At 41.5% G+C, this 22,641-nt stretch overlaps 1 protein-coding gene across 1 annotated transcript in view; it reads left to right on the top strand.

Annotated features, from left to right (window-relative positions):
- The first annotated feature begins 4,108 nt into the window (after positions 1-4,108).
- LOC126267523 (trypsin-7-like) overlaps positions 4,109-22,641 on the top strand; it is a 265,359-nt gene continuing 246,826 nt past the window's right edge. The window contains exon 1 of the mRNA XM_049972826.1: positions 4,109-4,196. Within this exon, the coding sequence (XP_049828783.1) occupies positions 4,137-4,196 (60 nt within the window). The 5' untranslated portion in view covers positions 4,109-4,136. The remainder of the gene's footprint in view (positions 4,197-22,641) is intronic.

The raw sequence follows: 22,641 nt of genomic DNA, 5'->3' as shown, positions 1-22,641 counted from the left end.
CATAGAAAACGTTTGGATGTTTTGGAACGCCGACTTCGTGCCAGGCCTCACCGACCGACATCGATGCCTCTCCTCATCTACATCTACATCTACATCCATACTCCTGATGGTGTGTGGCGGAGGGTACTCGGAGTACCTCTATCGGTCTTCCCTTCTACTCCAGTCGCCCATTGTGGGTAGAAAGATAGATTGTCGGTATGCCTTTGTGTGGGCTCTAATCTCACTGATTTTATCCTCATGGCCTCTTCACGAGATATGCGTAGGAGGGGGCAATATACTGCTTGACTTCTCGGTGAAGGTATGTTCTCGAAACTACAACAAAAGCCTTTACTGAGCTACTGAGAGCCTCTCTTGCAGAATCTTCCACTGGATTTTATCTATAATCTCCGCAACGCTTTCGCGATTACTAGATGATTCTGTAACGAAGTAGCAATCCGTGAATAATGGGCTGCCATTCCTCAAGGAACCTTCCAGCACCTAACTGAACGTTTGGTTGCGAGAGTGGAAGCTGTCATCAAGGCAAAGGGTAGGCCAACACCATACTGAAATCCAACATTACTTGTAAGTCATTTTCAGCCAGGTGTCCGGATACTTTTGATCACATAGTGCAGCTGCATTGATGAAGGAAGTTCGTAACCCACCAGTGATTACCCTCCGCCGATTTCGTGCGATTTTTTACACCTAACCTCCACATGCTCGACGGTACCTGTTCATCAGTACATGAGGTCTGCGTCGTCTTGATTTTGTTATGGCTGTTCCTTAGCGTTTCCACTTCACAATAAGATCACCAACTCGACTGTCCTTGTTCGTCAATACATGAGGTATTATTCATCTTGATTTAGTTGCGACTCAAATGGCTCTAAACACTATAGGACTTAAGATCTGAGGTCATCAGTCACTTACAGTTAGAACTACTTAAACCTAACTAACCTTAGGACATTACACACATCCATGCCCGAGGCAGGATTCGAACCTGCGACCGTAGCAGCTGCGAGGTTCTGGACTGAAACGCCTAGAACCGCTCGGCCGCAGCGGCCGTCAGTTGCGGCTACTCTTTCGCGTTTCCACTTCACTATTATATCACCAACAGACGACATGGACTACTTGGAAAGGGTTGAAATGTCCCTGATAGATTTGTTATTCAGGTGACATCCAATGAGCAGTTCACGTTCAAAGTAACTTGAGCTCTTCTGCCCACCCCACTCCGCTGCTACGTCTTCACTGCTGACAATACAACAGTCCCCGCCTCCTTCTATACTGGAGGGTCCGCCTCTACTGGCTACTTCTGGTGAATTCCACCTCACCTGTCGGTGTCTGCAAACTTTCGATTACTGTACGCTCTTTTTTTCACGCTAAGGATGCGAGAAACCACGTTACACAGTGATAAAAACATCTTTTCTGGCCTGAGACAACGCAACCTAGCTATTTACTGATGGAAGATTATACAGAATCAAACCATTCTAAGATCTATGAGCAGTATATTTGACTAATTCACTCAGAAAAAACTTCATATTAAACGTAGTTGTAGTAACGACTTCCGCTTAGGTTTTATCATTACCTTTCTCCCGGTACCTTCTATCCGCAACTGGTTACGAACAAGCAAGACAGAGTCGCTGGCGGGTATATTTCACAACTCAGTTTGGAGACCTATTATAATTCTCATTAAAAGGCGACACTAGCGTCCATGGAAAGTGATCAAGGCGATAAGTGATTGCTGGCAGCAAACGAATGGGCAGTTAAACAGGCAATTCTGCCGTACTAAACTCTGAATCCAGTTACGATGGTGCTGGGAAGGTGGAAGCAAGTGATTTTAAGTCTAATAAAATTTCATATACTACCATAATTTATGTTCGTCATGTAGACGGCTACAGCACTCGTGCAGGCACCTCCCACGTAAACAAATCTTTCAATTTTGCACATCGTTCACCAGCAGCAGGAAAACTTCCTGTTAACCATGCTAGAGTGGTAGTGAAGTGGTGGTCTCGCCTTCGGGAGGACGGCGGTTCATATCCCTGTTCGACCATCCAGATTTATACTTTCTGTTCTTCCCATAAATTGCGTCGAGGCAATGCAGAGGGGCTTCCTCTAAAAATGGCGCGACCGCTATTCTTCCCCTTTCATCTCCACTCCGGGGCTGTATTCCAACCCCAATGACCTCGTCGTCCACAAACCTTATAAACTGATCTTCCTTTCTTTTTTCATTAATTCACTCGTCCATGGGTCCGCAGCCGCTTTAAAGTTTTTCAAGTTTTAAATCATTTTGCCACCTTCTGGCTCTTGAATTTTTTTAATGGATGTTTCTTTATTTCAGCATACATTTGTGCACTATTAACTCATTTCTATGGGATACTATATCCTTCCTAAACTATCCAACACAATAAGGAGTAACCTTGGTATATTTATGACAAAGGATACCCATTTCTCAATATTGCGTCATCAAAGACCGTTAAAAATATTTTTTTTCTTGTTTGTTTGTGTGTGTGTGTGTGTGTGTGTGTGTGTGTGTGTGTGTGTGTGTGTGTGTTTTCGCTTGAAAAAAATCAAAGTTTCTCTATTATTGCAATAACATATAATTTTGTTTACTTTAAATCACAACTACATGGAATCTTTAGTCTCCCATCACCTCTTTGTAAACAGTACTGACAAGATAACCTCCCCATCGCACCCTCCTCAGATTTAGTTATAAGTTGGCATAGTGGATAGGCCTTGAAAACTGAACACAGATCAATCGAGAAAACAGGAAGAAGTTGTGTGGAACTACGAAAAAAATAAGCAAAATATACAAACTGAGTAGTCCATGTGCAAGATAGGCAACTTCAAGGAGAGTGGAACATCAGAAGCGCCGTGGTCCCGTGGTTTACGTGAGCAGCTGCGGAAGGAGCTTGGTTCAAGTTTTCCCTCGAGTGAAAAATTTAATTTTTCATTTTCAGACAATATGAAAGTTCAGGCACTCACACACAATCAACTCCGCTCTCCAAAATTCCAGGACATGTTCAGATTTGCTCGGATATTTGCAGGATTTTACGGTCTACACACGGAAGAATTTGAAAACGTTAAAAACATATGTTTTGACAGAGCACAGGGAAAAGAGTGCGACTGTGAAACTGTTGCATTCATTTGTTGCAGTTTATGTGACAAACTCTTATGTTTTCATCACTTTTTTGGGAGTGAGTATCACATCCACAAAAAAACCTAAATCGGGCAAAGTAGAAGAATCTTTTTACCCATTCGCCAAGTGTACAAGGTAGGTGGGTCGACTACATATTCCTGTCATGTGACGCACATGCCGCCACCAGTGTCGTATAGAATATATCAGACGTGTTTTCTTGTGGAGGAATCGGTTGACCTATGACCTTGCGATCAAATGTTTTCGATTCCCATTGGAGAGGCACGTCCTTCCGTCTACTAATCACACGGTTTTGTGATGAGGTCGCAAAACACAGACACTAAACGTATTACAGTGAACAGAGACGTCAATGAACGAACAGACAGATCATAACTTTGCGAAAATAAATAAAGTAAACTTTTCACTCGAGGAAAGATTTGAACAAACGACCTCTCCTTCCGCAGCTGCTCACGCTAACCACGGGACCACGGCGCTCCTGAGCTCACCTTATCCTGGATGTTGCCTATCCTGCCTATGGACTACTCAGTTTATATATTTTGCTTATTTTTTCATAGTTACACACAACTTCTTTCTGTTTTCGCTATTTATCTGTGTACAGTTTTTCAAGGCCTATCCACTGTGCCAACTTATAACAAAATCTGATGGGGGTGCGATGGGGAGGTTCCCTTGTGGGCAAGACGCGGGAATGGTAGGACTCGTAAGGTGGCGGCAACACATCTGTTTTGCATAACAGCGACAACCGACAGCCGCTGCAAATGGAGGACTGTATTTTTGCTTCAGTGGCAGTCATAATCTCTATGGAATTACATATGCCCTCGTTAAGCTCCCTACTAATTGATGACCGAGACGGTTAAATGATAGCTTCAAGGGACTTAGAGGCCGCGGCGTGCAGTCAGAATCCTTAAACGGCCTGCGGAGAAGAGGGGAGAAAGGCAATTTCATTCCACGTGACGGCGTGCAGTTAAATGGGAGAGAGCACTTGCAGCTGGCCACACGCGCTGCGACAACCATGGCGCTTCCAACCGTGGCGGTGCTCGTGACGTTCGCCGTTTTACTGACGCTTACGCAGGTAAGTCCATGCTCGCCTTTCAAGTTCTGTACGCACTTCACTATCGAACTGGTTTCAACACCTGAACTACCACGTTTATGACGCAATCCGACTACCCTAAACCTGGTGATGGGATGAGATTTTTCGCCGAATGGATGCATACAATTTGTGAAATATTTACACAGTAGTATCGTGCTTCGTGTCGTGAATTGCACCATCAGTGGCGGCCGATGTGAAAATCTGTTTGCGATTTTCTGCTTGGTTGCTATGTAACATTCATGTCAGTTGAAGCAGCTGTCCAGGAGAGGTGGTGAAGTTCACGGCACCAAGCAGAATGGAGTACTTTGTTCTGGCCGCTGTGGCCGAGCGGCTCTAGGCGCTTCAGCCCGGAACCGTGCGACTGCTACGGTCGCAGGTTCGAATCCTGCCTCGGGCATGGATGTGTGTGATGTCCTTAGGTTAGTTAGGTTTAAGCAGTTCTAAGTGCTAGGGGACTGATGACCTCAGATGTTAAGTCCCATAGTGCTCAGAGCCATTTGAACCATTTGAATACTTTGTGACGGGTGTCACAGGAAACAAACAATGGCACATACCTTACCACTGTCTTGCACGCCGGCACGTTAGGAAACGGGCAATTTACCAGATTCCTTGGTCGTTCGCTGTATCGCGATCCCACATGATGTCGAAAACAAGCTGCAGGATTATACTACTCTGACTCGTCCCACACACTCCGATTGTCCTTCGTCGACGTTGGCATCATAGCACAGTAATCTGTATGTCTGGCATTAAGACATCCGCAATGGTCAAGGTTCTGCGGACACTGATGGCAGAGCAATCCCACACATTGTTGGAAACAATCTAAGGGGTCGTATTACTCTGCCCTCTTCCCCATCTGATTGTCCTTCGTCGACGTCGGTATCATTGCAGTATAGCTCGCATGTTTGGCATTAGGAAGTGGGCAGTGTTCAAAAATGGATCAAATTGCTCTGAGCACTGCAGGACTTAACATCGGAAGTCAACAGTCCCCTAGAACTTAGAACTACTTAAACCTAACTAACATAAGGACATCCCACACATCCATGCCCGAGGCAGGACCGTAGCGGTCGCACGGTTCCAGACTGAAATACCTAGAACCACTCGGCTACACTGCCCGGCCTCGGCAGTTTACAAGAATGTTTGAACATTAATTGTACAGCAGCCCATCGTAGTTGGAACAAGCTGAAGGATCATACCAGCCTACCCTGTAATCTCCCATCATGAATTTTGGCGTCATAGCAGTGATACCAGTGTAATCTGTGTGTCTGGCATTAGAAACTACAAGATTCCTTGGGCGTTCCTCGTATACCAATCCCACATGCTGTTGAAACCGAACCGAAAGCTCATACAGATTTACTCCCTAATTGTTCAACGTTTATGTTGCATTATAACAACTTATTCTGTGCCTGTTTCATTCCTTTCCCCTAGCCCAAATTCACCTAAGTAGTGTGCTAATGGGGTTTCTGGCGCAGATCAAAAATCATATACAGCTTTAGCCCAAAATCATTCCATAGTAAAAATAAACGACCTAGAGTACCTTAGTCATGGATCAGGGTGCGAACTTTCTATGGCATGTGTTACATATTCAGAAGTTACAAGCATTAGAGTGTGAACAGTGAATGAGTCATTGATCATTCGTCGTATATCAGTCTCACTTATTGTAGGAAAGAAGCTGAAGTGTTGAAGTTATCGTCATAGAAATGTAGCCTGCATGTCTGTCGTTACAAGGTGGGCAGTGTACTACATTCACATATTGTAGGAAAGGAGCTGAAGTGTTGAAGTTATCGTCATAGAAATGTAGCCTGCATGTCTGTCGTTACAAGGTGGGCAGTGTACTACATTCGTTCATAGTTCGTGGTACAGCAGTCGCATACATAAGAAGTCCTGGTCGGTCATATTACTAACAGCCCCCCCCCCCCCCGCCCCCACCCTCACCCTCCCCGTCTGTTCTTAGTTGGTGATGGCATCTTTCTGACGAGTTGTTGGAAATAACAAGAGGTTTAGAGAAACAGATAGTTTAATAGCTTCATTTGTGTTAACTCTACGGTTCTATTTTCGTCATCAAGAATTGGTTTTTCAATTAATCTCTGCTGATGTCTTCCAGTGAACACATTAAGTCGCAAATTAGCCATGTTGAGTACATTAGGCAAAAGTGTATTAGAATGGCAGCAAGCACAGACAAAGACTATCAGGAGAATCTGTTGTACAGAGTCAAGAGATGTGGACAACTTGTTGTGGTCCCAACAGCTTTTCAAAAGGATGTGTTACAACAGGTTCCTGACCATGTGTTGTCAGGTCGCTGTGGACGATGACAACAGATTGGCATGTTGTGGAATGGTTTTGGTGGGGAATGGTTTTGGTGGAGCAGAATGTCAAGGACGTGCGTGGAGAGTGGATATTTCGCATCAATAAATTTATTTACAGTGGTTTCCACAGGCATCGAAGCCATTTCAAATGCTGTGGCTTAACATTCTCAGGCCATTCTACAACATACATGCAGGGAATGGGTATGTGCTTATGACCATCGACCATTTCACACTTCCTAACAACGATGGCAATTCCAGAAAGGGCAATACTGTAGTGGATATTTAAGTTTGGAGTACCTGATACCTTAGTCATGGATCAGGGTATGAAATTTGCATGACGTGTGCTACATATTCAGAAGTTACAAACGAGCTCATTCCACCTTCAGATCAACAGGGAAAACGGAGTGCATCCGTAAGATCATTTCCAAATTACTAAGCTTCTACGTGAATGCAAGAAACGATGATTGGGACACCTATCTTCTGCATATGGTTTTCGCGTGGAACTCAAAGTCTCATACGGGAACAGGCATACCACCAGTAGAAGTGGTGTACGGGAGGAATATACCGTCCCACTTTGATGCTTTAAGTACTACGGTGGGTAATGGTAAAAAAATTGCAAAATGGTAAAAAAATGCGAGAAGAACACAGAAAGTATGGAAAAATCTGCAAAAAACAATAGCAGAGGCTCCGGAACGCCAGGAACAGATGAATAGGCGCATGTACAGACAACGACAACATGGTATATGGCTGTGAGTATTGATCACTGATCCCTGTAGACCAAAGGGGAAGGGAAGAAGTTGAAAATGGTTCAAATGGCTCTGAGTACTATGGGACTTAACATCTGAGGTCAACAGTCCCATAGAACTTAGAATTACTTCAACGTAACTAACCTAAGGACATCACACACATCCATGCCGAGGCAGGATTTGAACTTCCGACCTTAGCGGTCGCGCGGATCCAGACTGAAGCGCCTAGAGCCGCTCGGCCACACAGGTAGGGAGGAAGTTCTTGACCAAATATCTGGAACCATATCTGTTAATGGTGAAGACCACACCAGTAATTTAAATGTATAATTTCCTACTAAAACATCTGTCTTTGACGTCATTCAGGGAAAACTGTTTAAAGGTATGGTGAATGTGGTGCCACATTTATCTGCAACCAGTCTGGTACGCAAAGGTGTCCTAGGCAGAAAGAAATAACCACTAGTGGTTGCCCAGTGCCCGACACATGACATGCCTTATTCTTCAAAATCAAGTAGTTAATTTACTGTTAGATTCTTTGCAGTATTTGTGTGGTATTACATTTATTCTTAACGTTTGCCATTTATGCATATGTTTTACACTGTGTTGAGTTCAGATGGATTTAATGTTGTTCCATTATCTCATTGCTATTGGCGTTGTTTCTTGTTTGCTACTTGTCGTTAGTTCCTCGATTCAGAAAGAGGAGAGGATACTGGACGATTCCTTTCCTCAGGCGGAGAGTTTGTAAGGACATACTGGGAGATGGGAATTATTGGTTTGGCCATACGTCATCAGTATTAGAGAAGAGTGCTTAACTGTCGTTTAGCTGTGGGAGTCAGTGCTGTTGTTCTCTAAGTAATCAGAGGTGTTGCTTACGAACCATCACAGGACGTTAAAAACAATAATAAACATTTGGGAAATTAGGACGAAATTCGGAGATTGGAAGAGTTTTTTTCAGAATTATATAAAAAGGCGCCAGAAAGTGACATTTTCAGTGAAATGCAAGAGGAGTATCATGAGTACTTACCTATGGTAAGTTAAAGAAACAGTTTTCATAGACTGTGGATACTGTAATATCGACTGTAACTTGGTGAAAGAGAAATTGGGTGAAGAAAAGAGGAAAATTACTACAGGAAATTAATAACAGGACAGTTGATGGAAGGATTTTCAGAAATTAAATCATACTGTCAGTCAGGTCCTGCGAATGGCAAGCTCTATGAAGACGTCGTAGAATGGTATGCAACGCGTCTGTCTAATCTGGAGTAGGGAATCTTGAACAATATGAGCTAACCCGTGCTACGAAGGCGTTTAATGGCAATTTGAAGAAGATACAGAGGCAGTTATGTCTACTAAATAACAAGTTTGCCATTACCACCTCATTCCATATATCGGCATATTAGCTTAATGCTGCGAGAAGTGAGGTGATGGTATTGCAGGGAACAATGTATCATGTGGTAAATGGAAGGCTCAGTCTGGTGTCAAATCCACCATGGGAATTATAGTAGGATTATGCCTCGGAGAGGAACAATTCCTAGCGGAACTAAGACACACATGATTCCCGGAATTTCCCGTTACAAACTTCTAGGGCTTGCAGATGGGGTGAGTACATAATATTTTGAATAGGAATCAATATCTGCAAACGTACCATTTCTGTTCAGTGACAGTTTCAATTCAGACATTTAATTCGTTCACTTCTGCTTAAGGAATTGAATTAGGAGTGACACAGTACGATTATTAGGTAACAATTCGAAAGTAAACGTAATGAAACATCTATTTATCACTTAAACACATTTGATTGTATTAACACACAAACGCTACATGTTTACATAATTCCAACACAAAAAAGGAACCACACATACTGTACATGCAGAACAGTAACGATGCATTCCAATGACGGTTCGATGTGGTGACCACCAACATTAGTAGTGTCATTTGTAGTGTCATGGCGGCTGCAGTGTAACACGTGTTAAGTTCGGCTCGCGAAATTTAGTTGAATTTGAAGGTGTTCTCGCAGGTGGTGTTGTCTAGTACCAGTGGAAATTGTGTAAACAACAGTGTTCTGTGCAGTAGTGCTATTTATTTTCTGTGCTCCTCCAATATCTTCGAGAAAATGGTAATCAGAAGAGACAACAGCAGCGCGTCCAGCAGCGGGAAAGCAGCAGGTACAGGGGGCTCGCTCTTGCCGGAAGGTGTGGCCACGTCTCCCGGTATAGCAGAGCTGGTCCGCTCTGCAGTAAACGCTGCTCTTCGCGATAAAAACAATCTCGATCTGATAGCAGGCACTATATCAGATACTGTAACGGCAGCAGTATTGGCCAAAACTCGTGAAACTGTTGAGGCCAATACTGCCGAAATTACTGCACCTAAAAAGTCTGTGTCTGAATATGAGAAAGAGGCACGAGAGTTGGAAGTGAACTGCCGCAACAGACGAGCTAGAACAGTACCAAAGGCGAAATAGTCTATGACTGTTTGGAGTAGCAGAAAATAAGGAAGAAGACACAGACAACCTGCTTATACAGGTTGCGCGTGAAAAATTAGGTGTTGAAGTGACTAAGGCAGACATTGACAGGAGTCATCGGGTGGAACAAAAACTACCAGGTGCTACCAAACCTCGTCCAATAATAATTAAATTAGTCTCACACCGAAAAAGGGCAGAGATCTTTACCCAGAAGAAGAAGTTAGCAAGGACAGGGCTTACAATAAGGGAAGATCTGACACACGAACGGCTAAAGATTTTAAACAGTGCCATACCCCATTTCGGTCTTCAGAATGTGTGGACTCAGAATGGCAGAGTAATCATTAAGACAGCAGTTGGAAAGAAGACAGTCACAAACATGACAGAACTGAATAGTATTAAGTGAAGCTACTCGAGCCAAAAGTGCAAACTTAACACCACTTGCAAATTGTAACAGCCCTTTACTCAGATATAGTCTTGTAATTGTATTAACTTTCTAATTATACCCATATTTGTACACTCAACTAATTTTTTTTGTAACTGTATTAACTTTTTACTATTTTTTTGTATCTGTAGCTCTAACCATTACTTAATTTTAGTTACTGCTAATACTTTTTTTTCATTTTCTCATTTTATTCTCTTCCATACTGTAATAGCAAGTGTCAATCTAATTGTAGCTTCCTACGATAATCACTACCAGTATCACTTTAGTAAATTTCAATTTAATTCTAGCTTCCTACATCAATTAATTCTTAAGCTTACTTCTCTCTGCTGGCAGCATCGGCCTCTTAAATCACTCCCCTTTCCCTTACTTCCTGTTTCAAATACGCTTATTACATTTCTCCCCTCACGACAAACGATACACAGTGACACACAGCCGTCACTATTTTGATCATATTCTCCTTCCACTGAATACCACTAATCCATTTTCTATACTCCTGCTACCTTAGCAAATCTCTTGCAGTCGCCTTTCTTTCGGCGCTCGCGGAGTCACAAACAGGGCACGCAAAATCTCGGACACCCCTGTGTTATGTCACTTGGCGGAAGCACCGGCCAGTGCTCCTCGCGGTAGGTAGTGCCTAACAAAGGGACAAACCAGTCTGCCACCCTACTCCAGGCTGCTCAGCGGAACGCGTCAGAGCTTTTAGCAGCTCACTGCAACATCCAGTCTTTACCTGCACATTACAAAGAACTTAGACTACTCTTCAACCAACTAAACTACCACGTAATCCTCTTATCCGAAACATGGTTAAAACTACACATATCCTCTGCATCTATTCATCTCCCAGGGTACACATTTCTTAGGGCAGACAGGTCAAAAAAGCGAGGTGGCGGGGTCGGCGCGTATACACGAACAGATCTCAAAGCAAAAGTCTTATGTACGTCAAACCCTGCTGAGAAAAAGAGGCTGAATTCATGTTCATTGAAATAAATATACAAAGTCGGAAGTTCTTGACTGGCGTCGTCTACAAGCCGCCAAAAATAAGCTCAATGAGTTCCTTCCAGTCGGAATTACATTCACTTCGGTGTCAATACGAACATGTCATCGTAATGGGTGATTTGAACATAGACCTGCTAAGAGACACTCCCTCCGCAATAAAACTAAGAAGACTGTTTAGTTGCAATAGCATGAACATTCTTCCATTACAACCTACACGCCATACGGGGCACAGCCATACTCTTATGGACGTAATCGCAACGAAACAGACTGACAAAGTAAGAGATGTTGGTCAAACATTGGCCCCTGGCCTCTCAGCACATGATGTAATATTCCTGGCCTACTCTGTGCAGCCCCCAAGGATCAAATCGCGTTACATAACTTGTAGGAACATGAAACGTATTGACCTTGACGCTCTAACAGCCGATTGCTCAGAAATCTCATGGCATCAAATAATCAGAGAACCTACAATCGACGGCAAAATTAATGAACTTGGTGATAAACTCACTGCCCTCTCTGACAAACATGCACCTGTACGCACAATCCCTGTAAGAAAATCTGCTGCTCTATGGCTGACAGCTGAATTACGTCAAATGATGACGTAATATAGAAAGCTACGTAACAGAGTGAAACAATGTATTCGCAAAGCTAAAATCAGGCACGCTCGCTCCCTTGTGTGCAGCGATATGACGCTCACGACTCTATGGAAGAATCTCCGTAGCTTGGGGGTCGGAAAGGAAAAATCGGAAACTACTTTTCATGTGTCAGCTAACGAATTAAATGAATTCTTCTCTGTACCTCTGAATACCCGCATGGCTGATAATTACCGTCCACAAGAATCCCCAAACAGGATAACTAACAACGATACCTTCCATCTAAAACGTGTAACAACAAATACGGCAAGAAAAGCAATAATGAGAATCTCTTCTGGTGCAATAGGCAACGACAGTATCGGTATAACCATGATTAAGAATGTTGCCGATATCTTAGTACATGTCTTAACTGACATATTTAATTTTTCCCTCGTGATCGGAATATACCCCAATGCATGGAAAAGAAGCAAAATTCGACCCATCCCTAAGATTGAACCCGCAACTGCCTAGTGATTACAGACCAATCAGCATACTGCCTGCTGTTTCCAAAGCACTGGAATATATTGTTCATGACCAAATCACTGAACACTTGCATGAATTCAGCCTATATGACAAATTTCAATCCGGTTTCCGTAAACATCACAGCACAAACACTAATCTAATTAAAGTAACTGATGATCTGAAATATGCCATCGACAATCGGAAGGCAACCATATTGACGCTACTGGACTTCAGCAAAGCTTTTGACACTGTTAATTTTGACATATTGCTCAGAAAAATGCAACAGCTTAATTTCTCAGATAGTGCAATGAGATGGTTTGAAATCTGCTTAAAAGACAGACAGCAATGTGTTGTCTGTGTAAATGAAAAATCCTCCTGGAAACATGTTTCCTCGAGAGTGCCACAAGGATCAGTCTTAGGACCACTTTTGTTTTCTTCATATGTCAACGACATTTCGTCAGTTCTGTCCTCCTGTAAATATCATTTCTATGACGACGACCTCCAGCTCTACCTAAGCGTCAGGCCTGAAGATGTAAACACTGCAATCGATCTGATGAATGATGACCTGTCTTCAATAGTGACATGGGCGAAAAACCTGGAGCTTAAACTAAATGCAAAAAAGACGTAAGCAGTCTTAATAGCCCATCAGAAATTAATAAGTTCAGATTTCCGCGAAAGGCTACCTCCTGTTCTGCTCGATGGTACTCCAATACCATATCAGAAAACAGTTAAGAACTTGGGTGTAACTTTGGATGAGCATCTCAACTCGGCAGAGAATACAGTCGCAGTGTGCCAAAAGACGTCTGCTTGTCTCTATGCTCTCAAAAAGTTTCGGAACATATTTCTACAGGCTTGAAACGCCAGCTCGTGCAAGCACTCGTTCTACCGAACCTCCACTATTGTGATGTAATTAAACAAGACATGAGTAGTGAAAACAAAAGACGGCTAGAACTAACCATGAATGCCTGTGTACGTTACACCTGCAACATTCGCCGATATGATCATGTTAGTGCTTCATACTCCGAGCTACGGCCGGACAAATTGCGTGACTACCACGCTCTATGTCTACTTCACCGACTCCTCGTTGTGCAAGCACCCCAGTACCTTGCTTCAGAGATTAAAAACCTATCATGCCATCATAATCGAAACACGAGGTCACTCTTATTTGGTATCCTAACTGTGGCCAGTCACAAAACAGAAACTTTTGCAAAATCCTTCTCAGTTGCCGCTGTCCGCCACTGGAACAAACTGCCCCTTACCTTGAGCAAAATACAATCTCCTGCTGCTTTTAAGAAGAAGTTGAAGCATTTCCTACAATCATCCTCATTACGTTCTTCACAAAATTAATGTACAAGGCCAATCCTCTCATCTGTCCAATAGCAAAGCTAGCGTCTCCTATCTTGCTCCTGAGATGCCATCCTTTTCATCTATCTCTGTTAGCCACGCAATCTTCTTTGCCTTTATGTTTTCTTAATTATGTTTCATCATGTCTCTCTGTTCTTCTCCTCCCTTCACCATGAGTCTCCCCCATACTCCCTGCTGCTAGCACCCCTATCTAAAATCTGTCTCTTCAATAATGTGTAATTATAAATATAAACTCTTTATGTATGTAGTTTTCCAGGTGTGCTTTTCTAATTGTTTATTTCACTTTTTGTACTAGATGTAGTTTTACATGCCTACTAAAACATATGAATGTAAAATAAGCGGAATGCCTGTTTAGCTGTAAGAGAGGGCCTGATGGCCCTAATCTTGCCAGGTTAAATAAATCAATAAATAAATAATAAAAATAAAAATAAACATTATTACAGACATTGTACCCACGAAGCATGTTCTGGCACACACTCTCCATCCCACCTGGTGTCTCTTCAGTTTCTAGTGCAGTGCCTAGAACTCGTGCTAGCAGATCTTCCTCTGTCTCCACAGTGTTAATACAAACACATGTGCTTAAGTGATAAATGGATGTTTCGTTATGTTTCCTTTCGAATTGTTACCCAGTAACTATATTGCGTCACGCCTAATTCAGTTCCTCAAGCAGAAGTGGATAACAACTGAATTGAAATGGTACATTTCCAGACATGGGTTCCCGTTAAAAATGTTGTGTACTCACCCCCCTCCCCCTGTCTATATGTCTTATAAGCCCTAGAAGTTTGTAATGGAAATTTCCGAACATCCTGTATAGCAGAAGCGACAGAAAATAATTTAGCGTTCATTTTCCATATGGCTAGGATAAGAGTAAGAATGGATGAGGTGAGGGTATATATAACGGTTTATTTACCTACGGCAGCAGTTAGTGCAAAATATCAATGTTACACTATTCCTCCATATCTATAGAAAGAGAAGGTTATAGGTAAATGGATGTGTATAACGATGCTTAGTGTATTGTTGAATTCAGGTAATAAAGAAGTCCCTGTAGTTATGTCATTAGCATGTTTGGAGAACTGCACTAAAGACGGTATTGTTGTCTGTCTTGATAACCCAGTACAAACCGATGTGTAGACATATGAGGAGGGTATGGTTTGGGGAAAACGAATAAGGTGTGAAAAGGAAATCTTGCTCTTAAGATCTTCCTTCCAGATGAATTGGCTGTACTCTGTCTTCTCACCAGGAACTGTGTTGACCATTCGCTATGTAAAAGTGAAACATGAGAGCTTGAGAAAATTAGAGTTGCATGGGACCGAGATAGTCAGGACGGATTTCCGCCTTCCAGTTACACTCACTGATACGACTGTCATGGCATTGATGTAGAAAATGTTATATTGCCTGGATGGGTTACTCAGGGTACTACCGACCCAAACATTAACTTACCTTAATGCCAGCTTCTAGCCTGAACTTATGCATTCATTAGACAAATTTATTGAATCACAGCATAGGAAATTTTCAATAGACCATATGTTACATGTTCAAAATGTTCAAAAACTTCCTCAGCGCAAGATTATACAAATAAGCATTTCAGTTACCAGTTGTGGCTTGTTCCTGCTAAATATTTTCATATTTTATTTCTCTAATAAACGCAGACATGCAAAATCTACAGATCTGCCAATGCAGATGCAATCGAGTGGTTAGCCTGTATTATCCAAGATAACTGGTAATGGAAGCAAAACTACTGTATTTGAGGTGTATATAGGTTAAGGATTGTATTGTAATGAGTTTCTGAAAACCGCAGTTTAATAGTAAGTCATGCTAATAAAAGATGAGGGGAAATCCATGTGCGACAGCTCGTTGTTAACTCTGAGTGATGCCGTCAGCACGGTATAGAGTTCCATCGTTAAGAGTAATTGTAAAGAAAAATTTTTCTTGAAAGATTCGAGACGAATCTTTCGAAAGAGGGGAGCCGTACTACGCATCAGAATAGTTCAGCGCACGAATTGTAAAATTTTTCAGAGTCTTATTCCGGCCTCTCCCAGGCAATAGAGGCCACTTCGGTCCAATGTGCTACTCAAGCAGACCACTGGCCTGTACTGCTGACCCTACTTCAAACACTACGGCTGGACGTATCTTTTAACATTATTCCTGGGCGTAGGTCATGGAACAGCTAATGCCATAACACAATGTGACCAAGACTAAAGAAACATCTCTTAAGTCAGAGCACTTGCCTGCTGCCAAAAACTCACACATTGCAAATATAATTTCGCCAGGAAATGGCTACTCGATTCGGAGTCCTGGAGCGAGCCATTAAAGCTGATGGGACAGGTAACATGGAACAAATTCACTCGTGTGCCACCCGCCCTCCCCCCCCCCCCCCCTCCCCACTCGCCAGAAGGGTAGCAATGAGTGTGTAAATAATCCAGTATAGGCGCTCGGGATATTCACTCGTGCCGCCGTTCTATTAGTGTCTTGAACGGGGGAGGGGGGGGGGGGGGGGGGTGGGAATGACAGCCTGCTGAGTAAAAACGCGTAGCAGCTGCTGGACTTGGAAACTTCACCAATGCGAACAGCTGGTGTACAGCCTGCCTCCGTCCGACAATGGTCTTCAGTCGATGGACTAAAATCTGTATACACTGCAGCTGCGAGAGCTGCACCCTCGCAGCCTCGTAGCCACTTACACATCATTGCCCACCGTTCTGGTCGACCCCTGGAGGGTGAAGGGGCCATTACCACTCGGCATTCAACATCTAGTGTCAGCTATCACACTCGAGCGTGCGACATGAGGTCCACAAGTAAGAGCGTAGGTGCATATTCGACTACATCCAGCAGGCGTGAGCGAGCCATGCCGGTATCTTTGCCTGCTTGTGGACCACACGGCGCTGTTCTGGCAGGGACCCACGACCAAGCGCAATGAATGGACACCACGGTCACCGTCCCCATCCCTGCATTCCGCAACCGCATGAACTTGCAAGTGCGAGGGAGGCCTATAATATGTCTGGTGCGCTGTACGTTGCTGCTGGAAATAAACACTTGTTAACGCTACTACTATTCTCTGTACATGCTGGCGCAGCGTAAAAAAGTCCTCTGCTCCAACATTTCTCTCATTCATCTTGACAAGTAGGGACTAGAATACGTTAGGGAATTATAATGGGACCTTTCCTAACTTTACGATTAATCCTATCTTCTAAGGGTCTCATACTAACGTGCACTCACGAATCGGTGTTACAAGTGTTTTGTAAGCCACATCTTTCACGGAAAAATCACATTTCCATAAAATTCTTCCAATGAACTAGTTATATGTAGTCATTTCAATTCAGATGTCTCTGTTCGTTTATTTCTCAATACTTTATCGCTGTTTCAATAATACTTACTTCTGTTCCTTCCAAAGTTATTTCTGTATCTGTCGATTAAGTCGAATTAAGAACGGAAGTCCTGAATACGTTCCGTTACTTGATAATCTCGTATTGTGTATCTAAATGGCAGTACAGAACTATACCGAATACCTTATGCAAGTCAAGGAAAAGGGGCATCCTCCCGGATGCCCCTTAGCTATTACGCCTCGACAATTGTGTGATACAATGGCCCACACATTCATTTCCAGTAAAAATAGATGACAATCACAATTCAGGACCTTTTGTTTGCTCTCGTGATTCGCCACTCCCAGGAATAGAGTGCCTTTTTTTTAGATCTGGTCCATTATAAAGTTGCTGATCTTCACAGCCAATTCCGAGGCAAGATGTAATTGGGACAGATGGATACCCACACAGGAATAAATAGAAGGGGTGCACTAGTTCCAACATGTCACTTTTTTGGGTGATCTCAGGAATAGTGATTGTCAACACGCGATAAATAAGTTTCAGAACTTAATTCATCATTTTGGTGATGATATCCATAAATATTTGCATCACTAGCTACAAAAGCGCCCTCGACGAACTGGATGATATAGTAATAAAAGGCGATCTGCATACAGTCTGGTTAGTGGTTGTTGTTTAGCTTCTACGTTTAGGATTTATGTGAGCAGCTGGAAGTGATACAATGGCCCACACTTTCATTTCCAGTAAAAATAGATGACAATCTCAATTCAGGACCTTTTTTTTTTCTCTCTCGTGATTCGCCACTCCCAGGAACAGAGTGGCTTTTTTTTAGATCTGGTCCATTATACTTCATGCCAAAAGTATCAATGGCAGGGAAAGCATATTTGATCTAGCGGATCTGATGGGAGACCTTCAGTGAAGGTCTCCCATCAGACTAGATGTCATCGAATACTTCACAATTTCCGGTCGGAATTTTCTTTTCGTCTGTACCCTTTAATGTGGGTTAACAACGAAGTCTTAAGGGTTAATCCTTTCTTTTGTTAAGTCTGGCTATTGTTTTGGTCCTGTGCAGGTCAGTCTTTGCACACCATCTACGTCATCAGTGAACACATTTAAAACCTACTTCTCTCTTACGTCTATTAGTCGGTTGCCTTTCTATTTTCTGACAGAGAATCTGGTCTAGTGTACTTTTCGCAATGTCAGCAATTTGTACTTCCTTCTAGCAACGACTTTTGATAGAGTGACATACTTACTCTTACCAAAGTAAACCTTTACAGTCCATGCTTCATCAACCAAGTATCGTTTTTAAAATCTTTCCGAAGAATCAAGTTCCGAGCTCTGTGAGCAGTTGCGTCTCTTACAGCACACAATGAAAGACGAAAAGCTTTGATTAAATTCTGCTGAGAATTTTGCATGTGAAGCTGACCTTTACTGGCGAATAATTCTGTGAACCTGATAAAAGGCTCACATATAAACATCGATCTTCCAGCAACCAGGAAGTTACACTAACACAGTATCTAGTTGCAACAGGCCACGTAACAACGCAATAACAGGCTATGACCGTAGAATACTCAAGTAGTGCGATTCCCTGTCTTATTAGTTGCTGTGCATATTCATCTGCGCTCAATAAAGTCTTTTTCTGTATTAACAATTACTAACCGTCAATAAGCGCCTTGTAGAATGGACATCGTATTTCGTGATTACATAGATGGCTCAATCCCTATGACATAGCACTTACGTCCCTAATTCAAAGTTGTTACAATATTTGACTGACATGTATGCAGGCCAAATATTGGCAGTGAAAATTTTCCACCATGAGGATTCGAACCGGATTATCTCCGAATCGAGCGACATCCATCGCTCACCAAAACTATCTTCATCAGCTGTTTCTTTCATTCTAGACTTTTTACTCACAACCACTTAAGTTGTTGAAAAGTAAATCCGCATCGTCGACGGGAGCACTTGTCGATGTGATTTGAGGGTGTTGAAATTAAAGGAATCTTCTGTTAAAACGAACAGGATAACACCTAGGGTTACTAAGCTGAATCCTCGAATATGGGCAGCAGATATTGCCACTTGAGTCGTTGGCCTCACACACAGGAAAGGCATACGGTAAAGGAACTAATTACAAGAGAAAATGTTTTAGTCGCTTGGTCTCTACAGTCGTTTGTAGAAACGGCTAGGGGAAAACTGGGTGTAGTGAAGGGGTGGAATCTACGCAGGCGGGTATAAAGTTTACACACAACATTAATTAATTACCCAAGACATATGGCAGTGTTCAACGAGAAACCATGCGCAGTAAACAGGAAGCAATGAAGTTACCACCAAAGCTGAGGAAGATTGAAGCACACAGAAACACCTCTAAGGAGAACACTAGATTCTGAGGAATCCTATCAGATTCATTAAAAACAGATAAAAGCTGCTGTCAGACTAAGCGATTCAATATCATCTACAGTTTTTAATCTCGTTCTGGAGAAGAAAGACATCAAAAATGAATAGTAAGGACTACTAGTAAACAGAAACAATAAACTGATGGCTAACGCAGATGATAAAGTAACAATGGCTGAAAACAAATAAGAGTTGAGAGAATAGTAAAGGATCTGAGGCACGACATAAGAAAGATTGAATTAAACTTTCTGAAGGAAAGGCAGATGTGATCGTCACTGAAGAAAAATTTAGTCACCTAATGTTCAGCGACTCCATTTTATTTATGTGTTTGTAATAATCTCATCTTCAGAATATCCACAGGAAGGTTACGTAAATCGTGAGTAACAATGCAACTTTAAAATAATTAACAAATGATTAATCAACAAAAGTTTAAAAGGACAATAATTAAAATGAACATACCAGAAGAGGTAAGGGACTTCATACACAGGGTAAGGCGTCCTTTACAAGTAACCAAAGTCAAAGTACAACTGAGTAATCCACTTTGACGTGACATACGAGGTAGCAAACATGTTCACGAGGTAGTATGTATGCTAGAACAATATAGTGTTGAAGGCATTTGACAAAGCTGTTAACTTTACTAAAAACCCATAAATAAAGTAGATAGAGTTGCTGAACATTGAGCAATCAAATTTTTCTCTTGTGACCATAATAGCAGAATGGAAATAAAAATAAATAATTCAAATTTACAAAATGGTCGTATGCCTCTTACATGACTTTACGTCAAATCTCAAATAAAATATAGTAGTGATAAATTTACCAGAAGAGAAGATAATATCAGAAAAAACTGAAATCGGTATTCATGAACAGAAAGATTCAAACATTGTATAATAAGAAAAATTATGTTAAAGATGACATCAATAGAAAACTGTAGCTACATCAGAATCGTGTTGTGCTTTGAAGTATGTTGTTAAGTCGACAAGTAAAATTAGTGGCCTATAATGCTATTCCACACAGGAATCAGAAAAGGGAAGCTCGACCAAGAAAGAGAATGACAGATTGAGAATATTCAAATGGAAGATAATGACAAACATACAAGGACCATCATTTGATGTTGAAAAACAAATGAACTTCAGTTTAGTTCTAGTAATATTTCTTTATTGCAAAGCAGTTTTCACGTATTGGGCCATCAACAGAAAATAATTAACTGGTGTCCACGAGAGACAATACGAAACTGATCATTAGAAAAATACTGTTTACAGACAAAGATGATTTTGTATGACATTAGCTGAACAATTTCAGATCGAGTGCTTAGCATTCATGTTTAGATTAGATTAGTTTAGATTCAATTTTAGTGTCATAGACCCAAAAATTAGATGATTCTCGTGGTTGTGGAACATGTCACAAAGAATAACATAAAAAACGTAAAACATTTCAACACAATATTTATCACCTTGATCATTTGTCAGGAGCCTGTCAAAATAGGTGGATACACTACAGTAAACTGGAAATTCCAATATTTACAGAGTTAATACACTAGCAGAATCAAATATCAATATGAACTATTGATAAATTTATCATGCACAAAATATCTAATCTTCACTGTTGTGACCAAGTGCTGTAAAGACTAAAATCTAACATACATTTTTACTTAAGCCTGACAGTCCCTATTAAGACATTTATCTATAGAGTAGAAGAGGTTGCCCATCTGTTTAAACTGTGCTTCATACGAAATAAAGACTTTAATGGTTGCTGGAAATTCATTGAAAATGTGTGTTCCTGTATATTGGACCTCTTTTTGGACAAAGCTAAGTGATTTTAGTTCTTTAGGTAGATTTTTCTTATTCCAAGTACTGATACTATGTATTGAGCTATTGGTTGGAAATAGATATATATTACTTGCAACAAATTTCAATAAGATATAAATGTTTGTTTTGTCAATAAAACTGCCTTTTCATGTTGCTAGGTACTTTATTTATCCCATACGCATCTGGCCTTCTCATGTTCTAAGGCATCATCAGTGGGATCTATAACATTACAGTTTTGTTAGTTGCAGATTATTAAACAGATCACTTCGCGATTTTTGTGTACAAAAGTAATTAGTTACGATTTGCTGATCTGTATATCCTCACATCTGGTCTGGAGGTCGTACTACCACTTTTATCACTGCCATATCATAACACCTTTGTGTTTTCACCTTTCACAAATTGTTCACGTTGTTGGACAGTATTATTATATTAATACTTTTTGCGAGCCTGGAAATATGGGACAAACCACTCCACATTTGCAGAACACTTAAGAGAAAATGACCACAAACCAACCACTAGAAGAGATGACATGAAAATAATTAGAATCAACAATAAAAAACACCTCCTAACCGAGCAAGAATGTTACCACATACAGAAAACCAAAGCAGAGGGGAAAATCCTGTTGAATGACCAAGCACACATGCCAAGCAATTCATTATTTACGCTAATAGATAAAATAATAGAATAACATTCGCAAAAAGTATTAATGTAATAATAATAGAACCCAACATCTTTGCTGACCGGTGTGGCCGTGCAGTTCTAGGCGGTACAGTCTCGAGCCGAGCGACCGGTACAGTCGCAGGTTCGAATCCTGCCGCGGGCATGGATGTGTGTGATGTCCTTAGGTTAGTTAGGTTTCATTAGTTCTAAGTTCTAGGCGACTGATGACCTCCCATAGTGCTCAGAGTCATTTGAACCATTTGAACCCAACATCTTTACACTCACTCATCCATGAACCCCTCCACAGAATATTGAAATGAAAAGTCAAATCAACTGTCAGCATTTTTCAACCACTCACTATCAGCTAGTACACCCCCCCTCAAAAAAATAATAATAATAATTTCGTCGACCGTGTCCCCCTCTATTTCTCACTCATACACACACATGGTGTAAACATCATAAATAGAAGTTAGATAGAAGTTAGTCTCGAACATATACTTCGTTAGGTTGGCAACAAGTAGGTAAACATACCAAAGAAGATGAAACACATAATGGAGTCGCAATATTTACATTGTGAAAAACAGTGTACGACGATATAGTTGTATCGAGTGACAGAAGAACAATAGTCCACCACAAAAAAGAGTGATGGTGAACAGTGTGTGGAAGGTGAGAACACAAAGATGTAATTATATGGCAGTGATAAAAGTGGTAGTGCGGCCTTCAGACCAGATGTGAGGAAACGCAGATCAGCAAATCGTAACCAATTACTTTTTTACAAAAATATCACGAAGTGAACTGTTTAACAATCTAAAACTAACAAAACTGTATCGTTATAGATCCCTCTAATGATGCCTTCGAACAGAGG

The sequence above is a fragment of the Schistocerca gregaria genome, chromosome 4 (assembly GCF_023897955.1).
Source record: "Schistocerca gregaria isolate iqSchGreg1 chromosome 4, iqSchGreg1.2, whole genome shotgun sequence".
In the NCBI taxonomy this organism is placed as follows: Eukaryota; Metazoa; Arthropoda; class Insecta; order Orthoptera; family Acrididae; genus Schistocerca; species Schistocerca gregaria.
This window is presented reverse-complemented; position numbering and strand designations above follow the sequence as displayed.